Source organism: Brachypodium distachyon, chromosome 2, assembly GCF_000005505.3.
Source record: "Brachypodium distachyon strain Bd21 chromosome 2, Brachypodium_distachyon_v3.0, whole genome shotgun sequence".
Taxonomy (NCBI): Eukaryota; Viridiplantae; Streptophyta; class Magnoliopsida; order Poales; family Poaceae; genus Brachypodium; species Brachypodium distachyon.
The window spans coordinates 35,002,730-35,024,131 of record NC_016132.3 but is presented as its reverse complement, the minus strand read 5'-3'; the positions used below and the strand labels follow the sequence as shown (position 1 = coordinate 35,024,131).

The 21,402-nt window shown below is 43.2% G+C and overlaps 2 protein-coding genes across 3 annotated transcripts; both read right to left on the bottom strand.

Annotated features, from left to right (window-relative positions):
• Positions 1-236: 236 nt before the first annotated feature.
• Positions 237-4,710, bottom strand: LOC100841528 (serine/threonine-protein phosphatase PP1). Its single transcript, XM_003568852.4, has 4 exons — positions 4,428-4,710; positions 1,697-2,256; positions 1,422-1,613; positions 237-537 (listed from the first exon to the last, which is right to left on the bottom strand). Exons 1-4 carry the CDS (start codon positions 4,627-4,629, stop codon positions 514-516), a joined length of 978 nt encoding a protein of 325 aa, XP_003568900.1. The 5' UTR covers positions 4,630-4,710; the 3' UTR covers positions 237-513.
• A 9,645-nt stretch (positions 4,711-14,355) lies between these two features.
• LOC106865992 lies at positions 14,356-21,160 on the bottom strand. 2 transcript variants are annotated; one of them, XR_002962906.1, is made up of 6 exons: positions 21,107-21,135; positions 20,962-21,018; positions 15,945-16,099; positions 15,242-15,528; positions 15,033-15,152; positions 14,356-14,848 (listed from the first exon to the last, which is right to left on the bottom strand). XR_002962906.1 is itself a non-coding variant. In XM_014898403.2 (6 exons), exons 2-6 carry the CDS (start codon positions 21,013-21,015, stop codon positions 14,564-14,566), a joined length of 840 nt encoding a protein of 279 aa, XP_014753889.1. In that variant the 5' UTR covers positions 21,016-21,018; positions 21,107-21,160; the 3' UTR covers positions 14,356-14,563. The 2 variants fall into 2 exon arrangements, 1 of the variants encoding a protein (XP_014753889.1); XM_014898403.2 differs by having other exon boundaries at positions 15,945-16,038; positions 21,107-21,160.
• Positions 21,161-21,402: the final 242 nt, after the last annotated feature.

Sequence of the window (21,402 nt, the reverse complement as noted above, 5' to 3'; positions counted from 1 at the left end):
TATAAATATTGACTGAAATTCAAGAGCATCTCTCAAACAAATTAAAAATTAATTCAAAACACAAAATTTAATCAATTTCTCGCATGACGTCCACTACTTTTCATCTAATCATTTTGTTGTTTCGATTTGATCCAATGATCACTTTGAAATTATATATGCATGGTCGAGTTTGGTTGCTTCCGTTGCAGAATGCCAAAAATCATCTTTCTTTTGACACAAATATATGGCAGATAAAAAGAAACAAAAAACAAACTTTTCCTTTACACTGCATTAAAATAATAGATTAGTAGCCTGAACCAAAACTGAAAGAAAATAAGAAATAATGGTATATAAAATGTTAAAAGCTACATCAACTCACAAACATGCTGTACAGAAGAACTTGTAGTGCAGAGCAAACAAATGCTTAGGAATTAAGAGAAATTAGGGCAAGATGATTGGCTGGTGGATCTAAACAATAGATCAGATTGCCCCCTTTGAGCCGACGAAAATAATATTGAGGGAATTGGATGTTGATCAGGAGTTTTCCCCACATGCTGGCTGTTAAAGTAAAAAATGAAGATAATCAGTTGTCATGCTTGACCCCCAAAACCCCCATCTTTTTTCCAGCCTAATGCAGTACCAGAAAGTTCATTCAGGACAAGTTATTCAATGTAGGTATTTGCATCTTGAGTAGTTCCCCATCTTTTTTCCAGCCTAATGCAGTACCAGAAAGTTCATTCAGGACAATTTATTCAATGTAGAAACTATAGGTATTTGCATCTTGGGTAGTTCATATGTAGATAGCTGTACGATGGTCACAAGTTAACTGTTTATACACGTGCGAGCCAATTTAGATGAAGTAAGCTGTAAGCTTCTAGAGGTTATTGCTCAAGTCATTTGCTTACGTTCCTCGACTAAGGAAGTTACTGAAGAGATTAGTGAATATGTACAGTGGTTATTAACTTACTATATCTTCTGTGAAGTTTCCATAAACCTATGGTTTATTCAAGAGCTGTCCAGTAGTATTAGTAGTTGAGAGAATGAATAGTCCCTTCTTGATCTAAAATTGATTGAAGGAATATCCTCAGTTACATCATTATCTCACTCTATTGTAGTATCATCTGTGCAACTTTAGACGTGCAGCTCTTGTATATTACTAAACGATAGCTGGATGATTGGAGTACGAAAGAATTGGCAGAACCAGCAAAACACAGCAGATCTTGCGAGCTTCAGGAATTCACTCTCTGATATCAACTAATGGCTACTGGAGTGCATCACACATTATCGTCAAAATTTCTTTCATTGTGTAAAGCATGGTTTCTAGTTTTCGAAAACTCTAGTCATACATAGTAATGAAATGACAAAGCATTCTATCTCTACTGGTTCAACTTGTAGGAGTACATAAAATAACGTATGAATCCCATTCAAGCTAGCTGATTTACCTTATTTGGAATTGATCTCCTTACACGTGGTATGCCTGTTTCCGTTGGCTTCAAGATTTGAAATGAACACATTAGGTTTTCATCTATGCTCAACAGAGCACCTACATTATCGAATTCCCCACAATAATTTGGGGCTGAGAAGATTGTCACTAATCTCCGCTGTGCAAAGAACTCGTAACCATCTTCTACCACCTACATACATGCAATTATTCTGAGGTGAAGCTCGAGTATAACAATAATTGAGAAACAACAAATAAGACTAATCTTTCACAAACCTGATGTGCTCGGCAAATAAGGTCAAGATCATTCTTCTCCAAAAACTCTACAAGCTTATCCGCACCAAACGTACACGAAACACCTCTGTCACTCTCCCCCCACCCTTCTCCATGGGGACTAGGATCAGACCAAAGCAAATCACATAGGAGACCATAATCAGGAATCTCAGCTGGTCTCTCAATATCCTTTATTTGGTCCAGATCATTCAGTTCAGGTGACAGGCCACCATGCATGCATAGTATCTTATCATCAATGAGTGCTGCAATAGGCAGGCAGTTGAAGCAATCAGAGAATATCTTCCACAGTCGTACGTTGAACCTCCTCTTGCACTCATCATAGAAACCATAAACTCTGTTGATTTTTGCATCTTCGTGGTTCCCCCTTAACAGGAAAACCTTGTCAGGGTACCTTATTTTGTATGCCAGCAGCAAGCATATAGTTTCCAAACTCTGTTTGCCTCTATCTACGTAGTCTCCGAGGAATAAGTAAGTGGAAGTTGGAGGATAACCACCCAAATCAAACAACCTCAACAGATCAACAAACTGACCATGGATATCACCTGCAAGGCATCATCTAACTTGTAATACTATACTTTCTGTAAAACGTGTAAAGGAAATTGAAAACTAAAATAAAAGAGCCATTCATCTCTGATCTCTGTGCCTAAAGAACTCTTATCGCAAAATGGTACCTGGGTACTCACAAAGCTCCATAGCAGATAATGTATCTAGAGTTAGGCATATTGTACATGTCAGTATTTGGCATCAATGTATTTTTTTCAAATTTACCAAAGGTGGTTGATTAATGTTAGGATGGAATTTGGTAGGTGAACCTAAGTCAGGACAAGCGATGGTTATGAGTTGCCAGTAACACGATGGTTGATGTGTGGCTGCATAAATCCCAATAAAAAACAAGATTATCCTCTGGAAATTCTACAAGAACAAACTCAAATTGGCGGTTCGGTCGAAATAGGAATTAGCCAGGGAAGGAGTATTATGTCATGTCCTCTGAAGGTAAGGACGATCTAAGCCATATCTTCTTTGTTCACCAACTTCTTGTTTTGTGTGGTGTATTCTACGAGGAAATCTTCATTGAGTGGCGGCGCATTCGCGTCACCTCTGGAAGTTTGCTGTGTTCGCTCACCTGGTCTGGGAGGAGTGCGTACAAACAAATTTATGGATTTCTTTAATCTGTGAGGCTGTGGGCTACATGCTGGGTATCACGGAATGGTTGAAATAAAATGACAGCTGATTTGGCGGAGTAAATGTGTTACTACTTCCTAAGCATAAAGTGTTTGCTTGGATGCTGCTCAATAACAAGCTGAATACTCTGGACATGATGGATAGGTGGCACTGTAATAGATCCAATTCTTCTACTTGCCGGATCTGCACCTTGGGCCTTTTCGAAGGCTGCAACCAGGGGCGGAGCTAGCACAGAGGAACACTGGTGTCAGCTTCATTTGATTGGTGTCATTTCTTATAAATGGATGATATGTTTTACTAATTTACAAAGAGATTGCAGCAAGCCATTGGTGTCAACTGACACCACAAGTACAACGTAGCTCTGCCCCTGGCTGCAACCATCTTTTCTTCAGCTGCTCTTTTAGTACTACATGTTGAAACAAAATTGGTTTAACCTGGGATCTGACGGTGTAGGTTGAGCATAGGGCGGCGATTACCAAAATTCCTTCGGAGGGCCTGGTTTATGCTTATCTTCATTTGTGCCGCTTGGCATATTTGGAAACAGCGCAATGATTTTATCTTTGATAGGAATCACCCCTCTTCTCACTGGTGGCTTGTTAATTTTAAGCAGGATTTACTTACTCATATCCTTAGAGTCAAAGAAGCTAATAGGATTGCCATTCTTGAATGGCTCACTTTGTTTAACGGGATCACTTAGTGTTGTCTTCTTTCTCCTTGTGTGTGTCTGGTCTGTGTGTTTTTGTGTCTTGGGGTCTTTTTGTGGAGACGCATTGAAGTTGACAACAAGTCTTTTATGTCGAAGCATGCTGATTAGTTGGGTGGTAGTAGGGAGATTGTGCCTCTACAGCTTACTGTAAAGTTTATCTTGATGTATTGTAGCCCAGGGTTCACACTTCACAATTTCCTATCATTTTGGGTCATTTCAGTATGGTACGTTGGTAGGGTGTTGTGCATGATGCTGCTTACTGGACACTAGAGGTGGTACTTTCTCTCTGTTCAAACCTGGTTTGTTAGGTTTCAGTGTAAGCAGGCCTGAACCCTTTGGCCATTTTGCTACAGTAGCTATGAGCAGAATTGGAGAGGACATTTGTAAAACAAACGTGTACAGAGTAATTAAAACAGCCTCCCTAGTAGAGCTTGTGTAGAACAAAGAGCAGGATTACGACTCACGAAATCACCAACTCCTGCAAACAACATGGATGCTGAAAACAGACTAGACCACCCCTTGCATCCCCATCGACAAACAATCCTACATCAGCCCACTAATCCAGACAATTTGATCTCATATTCATCATAAATTCACCTACGAGTAAGCAAACAGTAATGCTTATATAACGCCCAGGAGGCTAGGAAGACCAAATCAGGCAGTATCATTATGGTATAAAGAGAAGACCTTCCCTTCTAAGGGCGTCCATCTTTTCCATATCCCTAAAATTTCACCAAACGGTCGCCAAGGTGTACTAAATCCCATCGTGATTCATAAATTCACTAGGTTGCAATCGGACTAGAAATGATATTTTCAACAAATCACCGCAGATCTTGACGGGGGCGTGGATGCGGAGGAGGTTGGGCTGGGAGAGGAGCACCCGCTTGGCGTCGACGCAGAGCTGCCGGATTTCCGCCTCCGACAGCTGAACCTGCCGCCCGCTGCGACCGCCCTCCACCAGCCGCCGTACCACCTCGTCCACCGCGGATCCCTCCATGGCCCCCATCGATGCCCGCGTCATCATCATCTTCCCGGCCGCAGGGGGGACGAAGGGGGAAGGGGGGGCAGGGGATTGGTAAACGGGGGCTTGTCGGGAATAGTTGTGTTTCTGACGAGGACAAAATTGATACTTCAATCGTTTTGATCGTTCAAAGCCGCGTGAACACATCTCCGTCTTTGATTTGCCGATGGACGGCCTTTCGCTCTCTGTGTTTGCTGCTGCTGTTTGGCTCCTCGTTGCCAGAGTGCAGCGTTTGGGGATCTTCGATGGATTTCCGCATTCGTTTGGTAGGAATCGAGGTGGGTTCTAAATTGATCTAATTTCTAAGGATTCTACATATTACGGGAGACTTAATTTAAAATTTTCAAGGGTCGAGGGCTCATTCGGTTCAAGGAAATCAAAACATAAGAAAAGAGCAAAACTTAGGATTGTTATAGGGTCGCATATGCCATCCTAAGAAATTGTCCAACTTCATTCCTATGGAAAAAAGATGTTGGATTCAATTTCCTCCGAAAACAAATGAATTCAATGAGATTCCTAAAGAATCAATTTGCTTGTTTCCTACAAACGAATGCATCTACAGTGCAAATTTCTTTGGAATCCTGAACCTTTAGATTTTCTATAAAAATCCAGTGAAATGAATAAGGCCTAAAGGGGGTATGACATCTCAATCTTCTATTTTTCCTATTCGTATGATTCCAAAATCCTACAAACAGAATAGGCCCCGGGTAAATTTCTGCTGGGGTCGATATGAGCCGTCTAGCCAATAGCCTCCTGTTTATAGGCGATTTCGTGCAGTGATGCCCGGTAACAGTTTGTGGAGAGCTCTATTCGTTCCTGACTTGGTCTGTTTGCTACTCCCTTCGTTTCATATTAAGTGACGAAATATTACATGTATCATAATCTTATTTTTTGGTACAGATACATTCATATTAGGACACTCCCAATACATCGTATCTTATATTGTATCTTATGCATTAAATACACATTTAGATACAATTCCTCCAATGCTTTGTATACTACTTCCCAGTTTTCATTAAGACAAGCCTTTGATCACAAATTACTATGTCAAAGGTGTGGTTTATATGACATGAAATTAGTATCGCTAGATTCGTTATCAAATGTACTTCATGATACTTGTGGTTTCATGTCATATAAACCACACTTTAATATAGTAATTTGTGGTCAAAGCCTTGTCTTAATGAAAACTAATATGCCAACCTTGAAGAAATGGAGGGAATAGTGTTGTATCTGAACATTCTCGCATTTATTATGTTTTGTGAGAGAGCAATTATGATTTTTCTTGCCTTCAACGTTAAGAGTTGTATCTAGATTAAGATACCATGGCTCTCTCTTTCTTCATTAAATAAGGTGCCACATCAGATTTTTGCTTAGGTGGCATGCTAAGATACGGTGCATTGGGAGTGCCCTTAGGGGCTGTTTGGATTGCAGCCATCGCTCGCCCTACCAAAAAATTGGTCGTTGACAGCCTTGGTGTCCGTTTGGATCAGCGCCATAAATTTGCAGCTAAGCCAATTTTTTTGGTTACCACGTTCTAATTTCACGCCCACGCGATGGTGAACCGGTGGCTGTCAAATCCATTGCCAAATCGTTGGCATGCCAACTTTGGCTGGCCATGCTGGGCGTGATCCAAACAACCCCTTAAGCACTTCGGCGTCTAGATACATGTAATATTTCGGCATTTAATATGAGACGGAGGGAGTACTTGCTTACCGTGGCGTTGCCCGTACGTCACCCGCGCACGCCCCCGCAGTGACCGGTTGGAGCCCATATCCCCTTCCCCTCGGCTTCTCGCTCTGCCTTCCTCCTATAGGTGGCTATCGGGCCGGACTTATCAACTCGGGCCGAATAACAGCCTGTGCCGTGCCTGAGCCTCAAGCCTGACGGGCTGGCCCGGCCCGGCCCGGCCCGTTTAGCGATTTTATTTTTTCTAAAATCCAAATATACCTCAACTGTTTGAGGAGGAATAAAAATTAAAGCCTTGGTGACTCGAACACAAGACCTCCCCCTTCATCACTCCACATGCTAACCACCGGACCATACAAGCACATTTGTAAGGGATGCACAGCAGACAATTTTGAACCATTTTTTGGTTGGATGGACAAAAAAGAGGCCGCAGGGCTAACTGGGCCGGTCGGTGCCGAGGGGCTTTCATGAGGCCCGTCGGGCCTTACCGGGCCGGGCCGGCCCGAGTCGTGCCTGGAGCCGCTCCTGGGCCTAAGGATTTCCTTAACATGCCGGCTCGGCCCGGCCCCTTTATTGTCGGGCTTGGGGGGCCCGTGCCTGGGCTAGGCCCGTTTAGTTGGGGCCAGCCCGGCCCGATAGCCACGTATACTTCCTCCTCTGCGACCACCTCTCTCCTCAACCGATCTGAAGACTCCCGTTAAGAAAACCCTAGCCGCCACCGTCGTCTTCGAGGAAGATTCAATCTCCAACGGTTCCCTCATCTCTCACGGCCGATCTGGCCTTAAGAGACGAGGGGAACCACGGATCAATGTCTGGCATCAAGTTTTGCTACCTTTTTTTGTTAGGTTTTTGTGTGCTTCTCGGTGGCGTCTTGGCAATGGAAACGCTGTCGTCTAGAAGATTAGTGTCCTGGCTCCTTCATCGTTTTGGTGTAGGCGTTACAACCTATATCATGGAGTCAGTGGTTCTCATGGCACGTCTTTTTGTGTTTTTGGTCTTTTTCCTCGTTGATTCATCGACGGAGAAGCAGTTTTAGAAGGGGTATGACCTCGGCCATGGTGCGTTTAATGATCCTAAGTTCTCACCGTTTGAGGTGGGCGGCTCATGCGGCTTTTCAAAACCTCTGAAGTTAGTTCAGCTTGTGCAAGCATGGTATTCTGCAATTTTGTCAACGAATACATGGAGAAGCATCAGGATGCAAAGGATGAATCGAGAGAAGTTTACTTCGAAGGACTACAATGAAGATTTTAGTTTTGTTGAGTATCTTTGTTATCTGTGTTATTTCGTGTATCGATCTTTTGTACTTTGTCTCTTAAATCAATAAAGCCAAATCGTTCCTTAGAAAAAAAAACCTCTCTCCTCAACCACCGCGGCCCACCCTGCCCCCAGCCCGTGTCGTCCCGTCCCCTACGCCCCACACCTACGCGAAGCAGGGTGAACATCCAAGATACATTCAGCAGTGGGAGGACTTGATTTCCTATCAAAGCACGAAGCTGCAAGCATTCTTCGCCCTGGGTACCAGCCATAGCATGAATTGACAATAGAGCAGCCTCATCATCACTGTTGCTCAATTCAGCGTCCATCACTGCATTCAACATCGCATCGGACAAAAAGGAAGAATCTGAAACTAAATCCATAGCTTTCAGTTGAGCTTGGGCTGGAGGGGTACATTGATGGCCCGAAATATATTTCTCCCCACATTGATAGCACAACCCATGGGTTCGCCTATATTCCTTTAATTGCTGAGCCTTCCACACATCAGGACCACGGCCTTTGGTTCTATTTTCCTTCCTATGCTGAAAGGTATGTGCCGGTCGGTTAGTCAGTTGTGCCTCAATCTGTTGCTTAGCACGAGACAAGACGCCCTCCTGCAAAAGAGCAATTGTGGCTGCCATAGAGACTGATTCCGGCATGTAACACTCTAGTGCACCTTTGAGCCCGGCAATAAATTGTGTGACCAACATCATGCCTCCAACTTTAGCATCATAGAGCTTAATGTGATAGACCAATTGCTCGAAGTGGCGTTTATAATCAGCTACAGACCCAGTTTGTTTCAACTGGCACAATTCTCTAATCTCTGCATGTATTCACCTCAAATTCTGCCACTACTGCAGCTTGCAGCTGATCCCAAGTGAGATAAGGGTGCTCCAGTTTAAGGGAATGATACCAATGTGAAGCAGGCTCAATAAAATTCATGGTGGCAGCTGACACTTTGAACCCCTCAGGTATGTTGTACAGCAGGAAATAAGTGTTACACTGATCAATCCAAATGCGAGCATCAACACCAGAAAATTTAGGAAAATCCATCTTGGGCATGTTGCGTCTCCCATGCTGCTCTACTTCGCTACTGTACGCCAAATCAGTGCGGAGCTCATGATTTGTTACCTTTGCAGTGTGAGAAGTGTCGTGTCCGGGGATTTGAGTTGTGGTCGCAGCGGCCGAAGCCCCCGCTGCGCCGACCGGAGCGGTCGGAGGTGGTTGCACGGTTGTGGCGTTGGGTCCCAGAACTCCTGAGCCCGCGAGGAGAGGTGGTCCGGTAGGAAGCCCGGTCCGGTTGATGGGCAGCGATGCCGCCGTAGGTGGTGAAGCCCGCTGCAGCTGCTGCACGCTCCGCCCCATGGCGATTTGTTCCTGTTCGACAGATCCCACGGTAGTCATGGCCATCTCAAGGTTCTTCTGAGACTTCTGGACATCAGTCTGTAGCGAATCGACGGAAGTTTGAAGCGAACCCACCGTGGTCTCCATGCCGGTCATGCGGACTCCCATCTCCTTCAATTCCTTGGTCAGCGTCTCTAGCGCCGCCATGACCTTGTTGGTCTGCTCCTCCATGAGGTTGACGATGTGGGTGGTTTGCCCAGTAGGCTTGAACGGCGCCGTTGGTGCGCGCTCTGAATCCTGCTGACGCCGGTGGCGGGATTTTACCCCAATCAAGCCCTAGAGCAATCAGGAACCGGACGGACAATTTACCAGCATAGATCAAGAACGTTTTGCGCAACCCAAGCGGATCGACCAAGTCTGATACCAAATGTCACACCTACGCGAAGCAGGGTGAACATCCAAGATACATTCAGCAGTGGGAGGAGAGAACAGACGAAGTGGAGAAGAGAAGAGGAAGAAGCAAAGGTGAGAGCTTCAGCAATTTTGTTTCTATTTCAGATTCGATACCAAACATAGTACAGACTGGGCTTATAACCACACCCGCACACACACACCGACAGTGGGTCCCAAAAGGCCAACTAGTCTTCCCAGCACACCTATGTTGACTCAGTCCTTGGCATGCTCCCAGCTGCCTCCTCCTCACCGTGTTCCCCTGCTTCAGTAGTTGCCATGGCTTCAGGTGTCACGGCAGTTGATCCAGCAGCAGTGACACGCTGCCGTGGCCGATGGGGAACAACTCCAATCACGAACTCGGGAGGCAGAACTTCGAGGGGAGGATCCTGAAATCCGTAACAAATCAGGCCAGAAAACGCATCAAAGGAGAGAAGAGCACGAGGTTGAGGGAGCTCGTGGAAAGGGCACTGGAGCGAGAAGTGTGGCTGCGGCGGCGAGCGGCAGCACTTCCGGCACCAAAGGGGGATCGAAGACACTAGACAGGGAGACTTTAGTCTATTTTTTCTCTACTGATTGTTGATAATGTCATGTTTGTTTTTCAAATTAATTCTATGCTAATTCCCTCTCTAAATACAGACATTATGATAATAATTCTCTATGATGAGGATGGATGTATTAATTTACAGTAAAAAAATAGCCCATAGTTTGCTAAGCTGCTTTATATATACGATTGGCTATTTAAGATACTTTCTCCAACCCATATTATTTTCCAGATTTAATACAGAGTTTTGTACTAAATGAATGACAAGTAATTCCGTACGGAGTGAGTATGTTTTATTTAGACTTTTTCCGTTGATCTCTCGTGGTCTGTAACTCTCATGCACGCACGAACACGACTTCATGAGTCCATCTGACCGCCTGGTTCCAACTTCCAAATTCTACATCTCTAATCGCAGGAACGCTGATTAGGTGACGACAGAATCAATCCAGGGCTCGGAAAAGGTCAGGGCCGAATCGATTGTTGGTCGTTCCATTCCTCCACCGACTTGCGAGGTCTTTGGGGACGGTGGCCTTAGGCAGAGGGAGGCCCCGTGTGGCAGCAGAGGCAGAGCAGAGAGATCGACAGAGGAGAGAAAATACATATAGTACAAGAAAAAAAATAGAGATGAAAATCTCACGGTCGGGATGATGCCACGTCAGCGATCTGCTGCACGTTCACTTCGATTGGTGTCCGCTCTGGACAGGAGCGCTAATGGACACGGGGAGGGAGCAGGCGAAGCGTGCCGTTCGTAATGGAAAGAAAGACACCACTACTTCGCCTCTTTGTTGGACCGCTGGCGCGAACACAGTGGTCTCTGACCAGGACCAGGATTTCTACTAACAACTTGAGGGTTTGACCCTGGGTAGACCCCCCTGGCAAACAGACGTGAGTGAATTGGTCGGAATGGGGAGAAATCCCAGAGTTTGATGAAATAAATTCTTCACGATTTCTAGAGTTCCGTGTGGCTTTGCTGAGAGTCACACTCAGAAAAAGTTTGGCCGTGGGCTAGATGCCTAGGCCTACGAGAAAGACAATAGTGGTCAATGTTTTTGTACGAATAGTATTTTGTTACTATTTTCTAATTGTTCCATTATCCATAGCAACGCAAGGCCACTCTGCTAGTTAAACTTAATATCTCTTTTGTTACCACTTCCTTCATCTTGGGATTCAAGCGGTGTTAAGGACCAACCACAGGTTTTGAATCTTCTTCAAGATTAATTTTATGCATACATAAAGTTGGACTTATACCTTTCAAGTCATCATCAAGAGAATAACCAATAGCTGGCGTATGGGCTGTCAAAACTTTTAATAAGTTCTTTTCTTCTCCGGCTGAAAAGTTAGCACTGATAATAACAAATGATCATGCAAAGGTTATAATTCAAAGCTTGGCTGTTTTTCTGGTGGAGGTGGTACTCCTAAATTATCTGGTGGACTGTTAAGTTTCAGAATTGATAGATGTTGTGAAAATAATTGTTCTAACCTCTCTCTTTCTTCCGTATCAAACGGTTCTTCTTGGTTAAGTAGACACTTCTCCACCGCGTCCGCTGAAGGGATGGCTACATAAATAAAATCTTCCACCTGATCCGTAAATAAAGGTTCTCTTTGCATAGGTTTATCGGTGAACTTAGAAAAAATAAATTCTAGTCTTTCATCAGCACAGTTAATAAACACTTTCTCTTTAAGCAAGTTAATTTCAGCGGTCTCTTTCTTCTATTTATCAGGAAAGAGTATGTCCTGGGACGTAAGGTCATGCTCATGCAAGCTCCTCTATCAGGTTTCTTAATTTTCTCATCCTTAACCAAGTTAATTTGTTGCAACGTAACTTCTCTGGCCCGTTGCATATTATTATTATTATTGGCTTCTAAAATGCAACATTTTTTTATAAAAGAGAATAATTTTGTTTATTTAGATTTTTTTCCCTATTGTCTGGCAGATTGCCATTATTGCTATTGCTACTTTTTAGTTATATCATCTTGATCTTGATGGTTACTCTGGCCGGACGTTTGCTGATTTTGGCAATAAAGGCATTAAAGAAGCAAAATGTTGGGTGTGGTATTATTACTCATGAGAGGTCAAGTGAGGTACATTCATGACCAGTTCAAGGTGGTGTATATTGAAATTGTTGTATTATTTTCTTTGCTGAGTTAAATAATTTAATTCCTTTAGGAATTTTTAACTTTCATAGCATTTCACTCTAATGTGTCTTCTCTTGTCATGAAGATCTCTTATGCTACAATTTGATAAGTAAATTTATTTTCTAGTCTCCTGTTGTTCTGCCTTTTTAACATATAATGCTTTTACAGTTCATGCTTAAAATTTTGTAGAAGCTTACAGAGATGATGAGGGATTGAAATGAGATTTCTTACGCTTCTATAGCAGTTAGCTTTTGCTTTCCTATGTTTGCATGTGTAAGATGAGATGGATAATTCTTTGGGAAGTCCATTTGTTCTTTCTTGCACATCTGCGTTTCTTTTTCACATATATGTTCAGTTTTATCTGTAGTCTATTGTTGAAAAACACATGTTCAGCTGTAATATATGTTGCCTTTATCCAGTTGTCCTATTAGTCTTCTTGCATCTAAATTTCTTGCTTAATCAGTGGGTGACAACAGATGTGATGTAGTATTTGAAAAGTTTGTGATGTCTTTTCATATTTCGCAGGATTTGTAAATTTTGTTACCCCATGTGAATATCCATCATTCTGTTCTGTGATCGGCCCTCACCTATGTTCCAACACGGAAGCTATTTAACCTGTATAGTGTCTCCTGTGAGGTAATGCACTTCATATTCCCCGGTACACTCATTCTCAGTTGAAATGGCATTTACAGATCTTAGTGTGCTTCGATCCAGATAACTCTGTTGGATGTGATCTCTTAGTGGTTCCTATTTTTTAATTAAAACTCTTTGATCCTGTTACCAGGTAGGAAGGCTAGAAATCTGTTGGATACTGATAATTGAACTCCCTATATGGAGTACATTTTTTGCAATTTTGAGAGCTTTACTGTATTCTTTCTGTCAAACATGTGCATTGGCTGTATAGGACCGACCAAACTATTCTATGTAATTTTGTCCAAACTTGCAAGCTGTAGCATCTCGAAATCGTTGATTGAATTAAAACGAGCGACACAACACACGGGTCGACCTTTTTAAGCATTTTCGTATAGTCAAAGTGACACTGGTTTGCTTATAGTCAACACTGGTTTGCTTATAGTCAAAGTGACACTCGTTGCATATAATATTACTCTCACCTGGTAGATACTAGATACTACTCCTGTGGTAGTCTACACATATTGCCAAGTATTATGCATGGTCTCTTTGCAGCTGTAGCAGCGTCACTTTGACTTTTAATTTTTACATGATAGCAGCGTCACCATTCATGTGCCAATTTCACTTAAATAAACTTCACAGCTAATGAAGTGATCTTTTTTCGTTCATCAAATGATTCAGTGATCCGCTGAACAATTGCATATAGGAGTGTGTATCTATCTCTTGCTTAAAACTTCTGTTCACTATTGCATTTGAGGCAATACCATTATTGGATATTTTTTTGGTATTTATAAATTGTTGTTACTGCACTACACACATACATGGTGGGAAGTCATCTAAAGGGCTTGGAAGAGGGAGAAGTGAGAGAGAGAGATATACAACTAAAAGTACCAGAACAAACCTGACCGTCATTGAACATGAGGAGAGCAAGGGCTTCTACAGTTATATACATCGATGCAATGAGTAGCAATAGATGCAATGATTGTTAGGCTTTGCATGAAAGTGAAGAAGTGACGAGTGTGGTCACTCCCTTTTAGCAGTAACTTTTGCCTTTGTTTTCGCCCCTCCATGGTGGTAATAGTTACCAAGGTTGTGATTCTATCCATCATTGTATAAGCCTGAAATGAACATATCACTTTGTAGATAAGAAAATTTCAGAACTGGTACTTGAAGCCGGAGCATTCTCTTCTTTTCTTCTCGATTAGCTTTTTTGGACATGATTTCTCATTTAAACTAAAATGGGCAAAAAAAATGAAGGTTCCGGCCAGCCTGACAGCTACGATCCAACCGACAGGCCTCTCGATTCTACCATTCCCTTTAAAGAGTAAAAATCAAGCTGACTGAATGATAAAAAATCAAGCTTCGTCCCAGTAGGGCGCGCTGGGCGCGCCCCCGTCCCTAGCTTCCGATGAAAGCGCGGATGTAACTCTGGTGGCAAATATCTACCTTACGAATTAGTCGCTTGTATTTGGTGAGAAATTTCGCCCATGCGAGTTAACCGGAGAGCGTACGGCACATAAAGCATCAACGCCCGTCCTAGGCCTGGGATTAGCGTGCCCATCGGTTAGATCGCTGGGATGTTCACACTCACACGGCCTGCTGTTCCAGGAAGTGATGCAATTTATTCACATAGCTGAAGTCCAACCATAAAAATGAAATAAGCAGATGCAGGCTATGTTGATTTGGTGTGTGCACTCCGGTGCCCAAAAATAGCATACTATGTTATCTAGTTGTTTCAGGTAAAAACGGCACTTACAAAGAGAGAAAAAAAAGGAACGATTGATAGTATTCTACTGCCAAGAATACTCGTACCATCTACCTATATATACAACTAAAGTATAGAAAATGCCAGCTCGGTTTCAGACTGTCAGGTTCCTTGTGTTTCATCCCATCCAACTCAAATAGTACCGTGTATATTTTGGACTGTCCGGTTCCGTTTTATCCTGCACAAATCAGTTCTGTTGAGACCTACAAGGCGGTCAATAAGGTCCCTGCCGCATTCCAGAAGGAGTGTCATTGCGGTCTCCAGTCTTTCGTTCGACGCCACCAGACTTGCACTGGATGCCACCACACTGGCATTGGATTCCATTAGCCTCGCGTTGGATTCAATCACACTCTCATTCGATTCCACTAGCCTTGCGTACGACGTACTTCTGGTTCTAACCGTGCGCTGCCCCTGCCCCTGTACCAATCACATGATAAACAAATATCCAGAGCAGTGTCTGTCAAAGTACCCCAGGCATGCATTACAGTATATCAAGTTATCTTTTTTATTTTGACTAACAAGTTTGTGAATAACATGGACGAGGAAACATCCCTGTAAAAACTAAATGCTGAGTCAGGTATGCATAGAGTTGTAGTTGTACCTCTTGTGGAATTCTTTTAGCCGTCCACTCCAGCACATGGACCCTGCCATCGATAGTGTAGCGCCTTCGGCCCCACCGGTCCCCTTTCACTTCATGACAATCTATGATAACTCCAGCAATCTAATATAACAAATGAGCTGGACAATAAGAAAAACGAAACTGCAAATGAGAAAAGAAAGGAACAAAAAACCATTCTGTAAGTAGCATACCTTTAACTTTCTAGGGCCACGTTCTTTTAGTATTTTGAGAGTTGAAGAATACTCGGTTGTCATTGCAACTTCCCCAAGTGCTTCTGTTGCTATAGTAATGACAGGCCTGCGGCATGTCTGTGTAAAATCAGGTAACTCACTGAAGCTCAACTGGAATATTCCGGCGTTCTTTAACAGCGCCAAAATCTGATTTCGTCTCATCCATGAAACATTTGCATTAACAGATACTCTTAGGTCCTCAGCTCTCAGGAACCGATGGTCTCCAGAATCTTGCAGAGTTAAACTTCCTGCAATCTCAGAATTGAAAAAATTGAGGTGGACGCCAACTCGGACTACTGTTGTTTGGGTTTACTAGCTAAATGCACTTTTGTTGATGCATAATTAAAAGAATGTATCCAATGAGTTACTTAAATGTGCTTATCTCAAAATATACATCATTTTTGTATTAATAGCAGTTATCTCAAAATATTATTTGAAGAAATTATAAGGCATGTCACTGCAACTATTATCAGGCAAAAAATGAAGGCAAATGACTATGATACCTCATACTATTAAGCGAAAAAATTGTTAACTGGTCCAAATATTTACTCATGAATGGTTAATAGAAAGGTAATACAAACAAGGGCTATGTTGAAGAAAATATCTTCCATGTGTACCTTATAGTTCGAAATGTATTTTGAAAGCTTATCAGAAGAGTACATACCTTGATAGTTTCGAGGAACAGAAAGAACGACTGGAATATGTCCACCAGTATTTGCAACCCCTTGTCCACTTGACTGTTCCCCATCTCTTTCAGCCTAGAGATAGGTAAAACGTATTGTCATTCCTCCAACTTATAGAAGTCACAAAAGAAATGCACTGATCAAGTGTAAAATGTATCAAATTAAATCACCAACCACTTATGACTACAAACTTTGCCAGGATATGACCTAACTAATTGCACATTATTGTTGGATGTGCACATTATTTTCTTTTTCTTTTTTTGATAATCACTTATCTCCATTCATTAATCCACATCAAAACCATTACAAGCCTTTACAATATCTCTCAACACCTCGGAGGGAGCGGGGAAAACCCCAGATAGATGAGCACGACTAAATTGAGCCAGAATATGGGCCCCAATATTTTGGGGACGCGCCACCTTCGCAATTCCTCCGACCTGGGCCTGAAGGAGCAGAAGTCTCGTTTCTTCAATGACTTCAAACCAACAGGCTTTAATTCAATCTTTGGACTTCAGTGCTTTGAACACATCTAGACAGTCGGTCTACAGGTAGAACAGCGTGTTCAGGTTCTATACTACAAAACGGACGCCTTCACGACAGGCAAGCACTTCAGCTTCAGTTGCACTTTCCACTCCCAGGAGGCGTCCGCAAGCAGAGAAGACCTCCCGGCCATCATGATCCATCGCCACAGCACCCCATGAGGCCGCATCCTCACCTGCAACGAAGCTTGCATCTGTGTTCAGTTGACAGAGCCAGGGGCAGGAGGTTCCCACTTCTTAGTACGCAAAGGGGAAGCACTAGTGGTCGCTGTTGTCGGACAAGGAACAGTATCCTTCCACCATCCACTGGCCATTTTTCAGAGAATCAAGGTCATCAGGGACAGACAACAGGAATTTCACAGAGGCATCTATTGATTTGACTCCTTTTCGGAAAATTGCGTCATTACTGCTTCTAGATTGTTGAACAGCCAGCAAATTAGTAGCCAACTTCCAGGCAAACACCCTGACTTTAGGCGGCACCAGCGCCTTCCAAACCAGATTCCAGAGGCTACGATCCCCGCCAGGACTCGAACTGGATCCGGTCTGGGAATCAAGATTTTGCAGGTAAAGAGCAAGCTTATACGCACTTCTTTACCATGAAATTGCCAAACTTTTCCGGAAACCACGCAACAAAGTCGTCCCCAGAATAATCAGGTAGGCGAATCTTGAGAATCTCTTCCGCGTCGTGGTGTTGCATAACAGACCGGATCAGGGGTTCATTCCAGAATTTGGTGTCTGGCAAAATTAAACTTGAAACCCATCTTAATCTTGAGCGTGTCGAGTTAGTGGGAGTTTTCTGAACACCTTTAGGGATCCAGCTGTCCCTCCACTCACTTTTTCGCCAGAGTTGGTTTCAGACACATGTCTGCTGCATTGAGCTTTCACACAAGCCCGAGGAGAATTTAAAAACACTCATAGTATAGGTGGTGATTGCTTGGATGACGGATTTAATCGACACTTCTTTCCCAGCAGAAGAGAGAAAACGTTCGGACCAGTCAGTTAGCTTTTTCCCAATATTATCATTAATCGATTGGAATTTGCCATTCTTCATTCTTCCTTCTGGAATCGGCAGACCCAGGTAAGTTTCATCAAAGGCCAGAGAGTACACATTCAGAGTATTTCTCACGGTACACTGTCCTGATTGGAACACTTTGGCCCTATGAGAAGCGAGCATTTAGAAGGGCTCAGTAATTGGCCAGTCCCCCTCTCATAATCATCTAGGATTCTTTTAATTCTCAGAGCTTGATCATCATTTGCTTTGAAGAAGAGTAAGCTGTCATCTGCGAAGAGCAGCTTAGTAATTCTTGGGGCATTCCTACATATCCTAAGGCTGCCGATATGGCCATCACGCATTCTGTGGACAGCAGCGAAGACAGGCCTTCCGCAACAAACAAGAACAAGAAAGATAACAGTGGGTCACGCTAGCGCAAACCACGGCTTGGGATGAACTGATCCAGGAGCTAACCATTAAATCTAACAGAAAATACCGGACTCTCTTGACACAGGGCATGATCCATTGTATCCATTTGTCAGCAAATCCATTTTTGCAGAGGACCTTTTCCAGGTAGCCCCAGTCCCCAGGGTCATACGCTTTCACCAAGTCCAATTTAAAAGCGCAATATTTTCTGTTTGCCGCAGATCCCTTCTGGATTGCTTGAATGCACTCAAAGGCAATGATTGCATTGTCCGTAATCATCCTGCCAGGAATGAACGCACTTTGGGTATTACCAATAATCTCAGACAGGATGGGCCTTAATCTGTTAACCAGACATTCAGTAACAATAATAAGGTTGCATAGACCGATGGGCCTAAAAGTCCTTCACATTTTCTGGATTTTTTTTTTGGGAATTAGGACAATGGTTGTGTCATTCACCAGCCGGTGTCGAAGAATTTCAGCACACCCTCAACAATCTCCTTACAGACGGCCCAATGCCTTTGGAAAAATCTGGCAGAGAATCCATCCGGGCCCGGGGCCTTCAACGGCCCAATCTGAAAACATCGCTCACCTCTTCTTCAGTGAAAGGCTGGCAAAGAACACATTCATGACAGCAGACACATTAGCTTCGATGGCATCTGTAATGATCTCAGGATCACACTCATATCCTGTTGGTACAGCTCCTTAAAGAAATTCCCCACTATACCTTGCATTTCTTCATTATCTTCCGTTAGATTGCCACTTGAGTCAAGAAGCCGCAACACTTTATTCTTTTTTGCTCTCCAAGAGGCTTTCCTACGAAAGAAAGCAGTATTTCTATCCCCTGCCTGCAACCAGTCAACCCGAGATCTCTGCAAACATGATTGCTAATAGTGCACAACTAATCTAAGCAAAAAGAAGCCCCAGCAATAAAGAAAACGACAAAACTGTGTGTGTTTTTTTTGGCTTTGTCGAACAACCAGACATCATGTTGAATGACGTGTACCAATTGATCCTTTAAATCCTCCTACTGTCCTCATTCCAAATGTTCAGGCCGTCACAGTAGTGTTCCTCTTCCGGTCTGACAAAACCTCTTTTGCAAAGGCAGCACACATGGTCACCATCAGGACGTCGGGAGACCAAATCCAATAAATGTTGTCTTGTTCATCTTGCAGTTGCACGTGAACCAATCTCTGGAGATTCAGAAAATCAATCTAGTCCTCCTATGTTTATATTCATGGCTGACACTTCATTTATCGAGCCTTGCTAGCCAAGCGCCATTTCCTAGGGAGATTTGTCATCCAACCACTTGTTTGCCCAGAAGTTTGAATTTGCCATTGCCAAGAGTGATCTTCGTGGAGGCCTTCAAAAACACCTTGTCAAAGGCATCATATAGAGTTGCTTGCACATCCCAAGCCTACAGGAACCACCCTATTCAAACCGGACAGTGTAAGCAAAGAGCATGGCTGAGGGAAGTTATGCTTTTGGCCCCCTGGGACGCCAAATTTATTTGGCACACCAACTTTATCTGAAATGTTGTAGCCTCCATTTGCCAATTCATCTGCCTTTCAGAGAAGTATCTGCACGCCTTATCCATCCTTTTCACTGCCCATTTGATCGAGAGGAGACCAGTGGAGGATATAGCTGATGACAGCACTGAACTGACAAGAACTCCTACCTGCCTAAATAATTCCATCCCATTAGTTTTGACACCATTGCATCCAGCAGAGGCTCTATCTCCAGCCGTATAGGCCTTCTCGTGCTGAGAGGCAGTTCCAGGTATTTACAAGGTAAGGTCTCCACTTTCCCCTAGAATATGTGCATGCATCTTGCGATATGCTGCAGTCTTCTCGAAGTTAATCTCACTCCACTGAGTCAAACGTCTTTGCAATATCAACCTTAAGGAACATCATAGTATGATTGGACCAAAGGAATTATCGAACCATGTTTTGCACATACAAGAAATAGTTTTGTATTTTTTTCACCTTTACCAAGGCACTCTGGTTTGATGATACTGAACAGTTCAGATATGGAGCAAGGCGGTAAGCAAACATCTTGCCCAAAGTATCTTCGTCGTGTTGTGTTATCAAGTTAACTGCTGGTAGTCAGAAGTATTGAGAGCAATGTCCTTAATAGGAATGAGAGCGATGTGGGTAAACAAATGAGACGGTTCCATGCTTTCCTCTAAGGTTGAACATTTGATACCTAGCAGCGAATGCATCCAATTAGACCACAACCCGACATGTTCTGTATGTAACACCCCAGTAAAGCTGTCCGGATCAGGTGCCTTCTTGGGCATAGGGAAGGTGGCTTCCTGCAGCTATTGGAGTGTAAAAGCATCGTCGAGGTTCTTGCAGATCAGCCCAACGCAAACTAATGATATTCCCAGTTTATGATTGCAAGTCAGTAAACCTTTGTCCCTAGCAGTTCGGTGTAGTAACCCTGGAGTAGCCTTCTCATCATAATCAGAGACGATCCTGCCATCCGATTGCAGGTGTGGATCATGACTCTTGCATCTTCAGGCGTTTACTCTAAGATGAAGCAACTCTGTAGTCTTGTTACCCACCCTCATCCATGTAAGACGTGGGTGTTGCCATCATCCCACCCTCTCCAAAGGGGCCTAGCAACTCTGTAGTCTTGTCCAGATGGAAAATTGCCTCTGAAGCAATAACTGACATCAATCTGGATTCGAAATCAATGAGATACTGGAACTTAAGGTTCCTTTGGATCATGTTACCTTGATTGGCCTAATCCAAGCAGAGGACGGGGGTAATAAAGCTTCCATTAACTAAAACAAAGCTATGTTGGCCTAGTAGACGAAGGTTCAGAAATTATCGACGCAATGGAAACTAGGAACAGAATTCCTCTCCAGATGGAGCACTATGCATGTGGCATTCGTCTGTATGGAAGGGCTAGGCAGCTTAACAAAGCAAAAGAGCTTATTGATTCTAAGCCATTTAAACCAGATGACCTGGTGTACAGGACCCTATTAGGAGCTTGCAGAACACATGTGAATATGGAAGCGGTATGAAGGTAAGGAATTACCTCATTTTGATTTGTCTGGTTAATAATCTGATCAGATCCGATTCCATTCTCCATTATCTGCATTGAGCATTGAAGTGCTCATCATATATACAAATGCATATCCAAACAAGAACTTGGATGCAAGTGGAACAGAATATGGAATTACCGCTGGCTGGCGGGTCTGATCTCCATTAGGTTTTCAGCTGTGCCACTTTGAGTCTCATTACTAATGTGATTCGCGTTCTGCATTAAACAACAATGCACTGACTGCATGTTATTAAAAACAAAATAATTGGAGGACACGTCACTTATCTCGAGAGTATTATATCACTACCTTTTTATGGAAGTTGAATAACAAAATAACAGAACATGGAATTACCGGCGATTCGTTGTCATTGTCTTCATTATCATCTTGATGTCCCCAAACTCTTGCACCTCCATTGCTCACTTGACCATTGATAT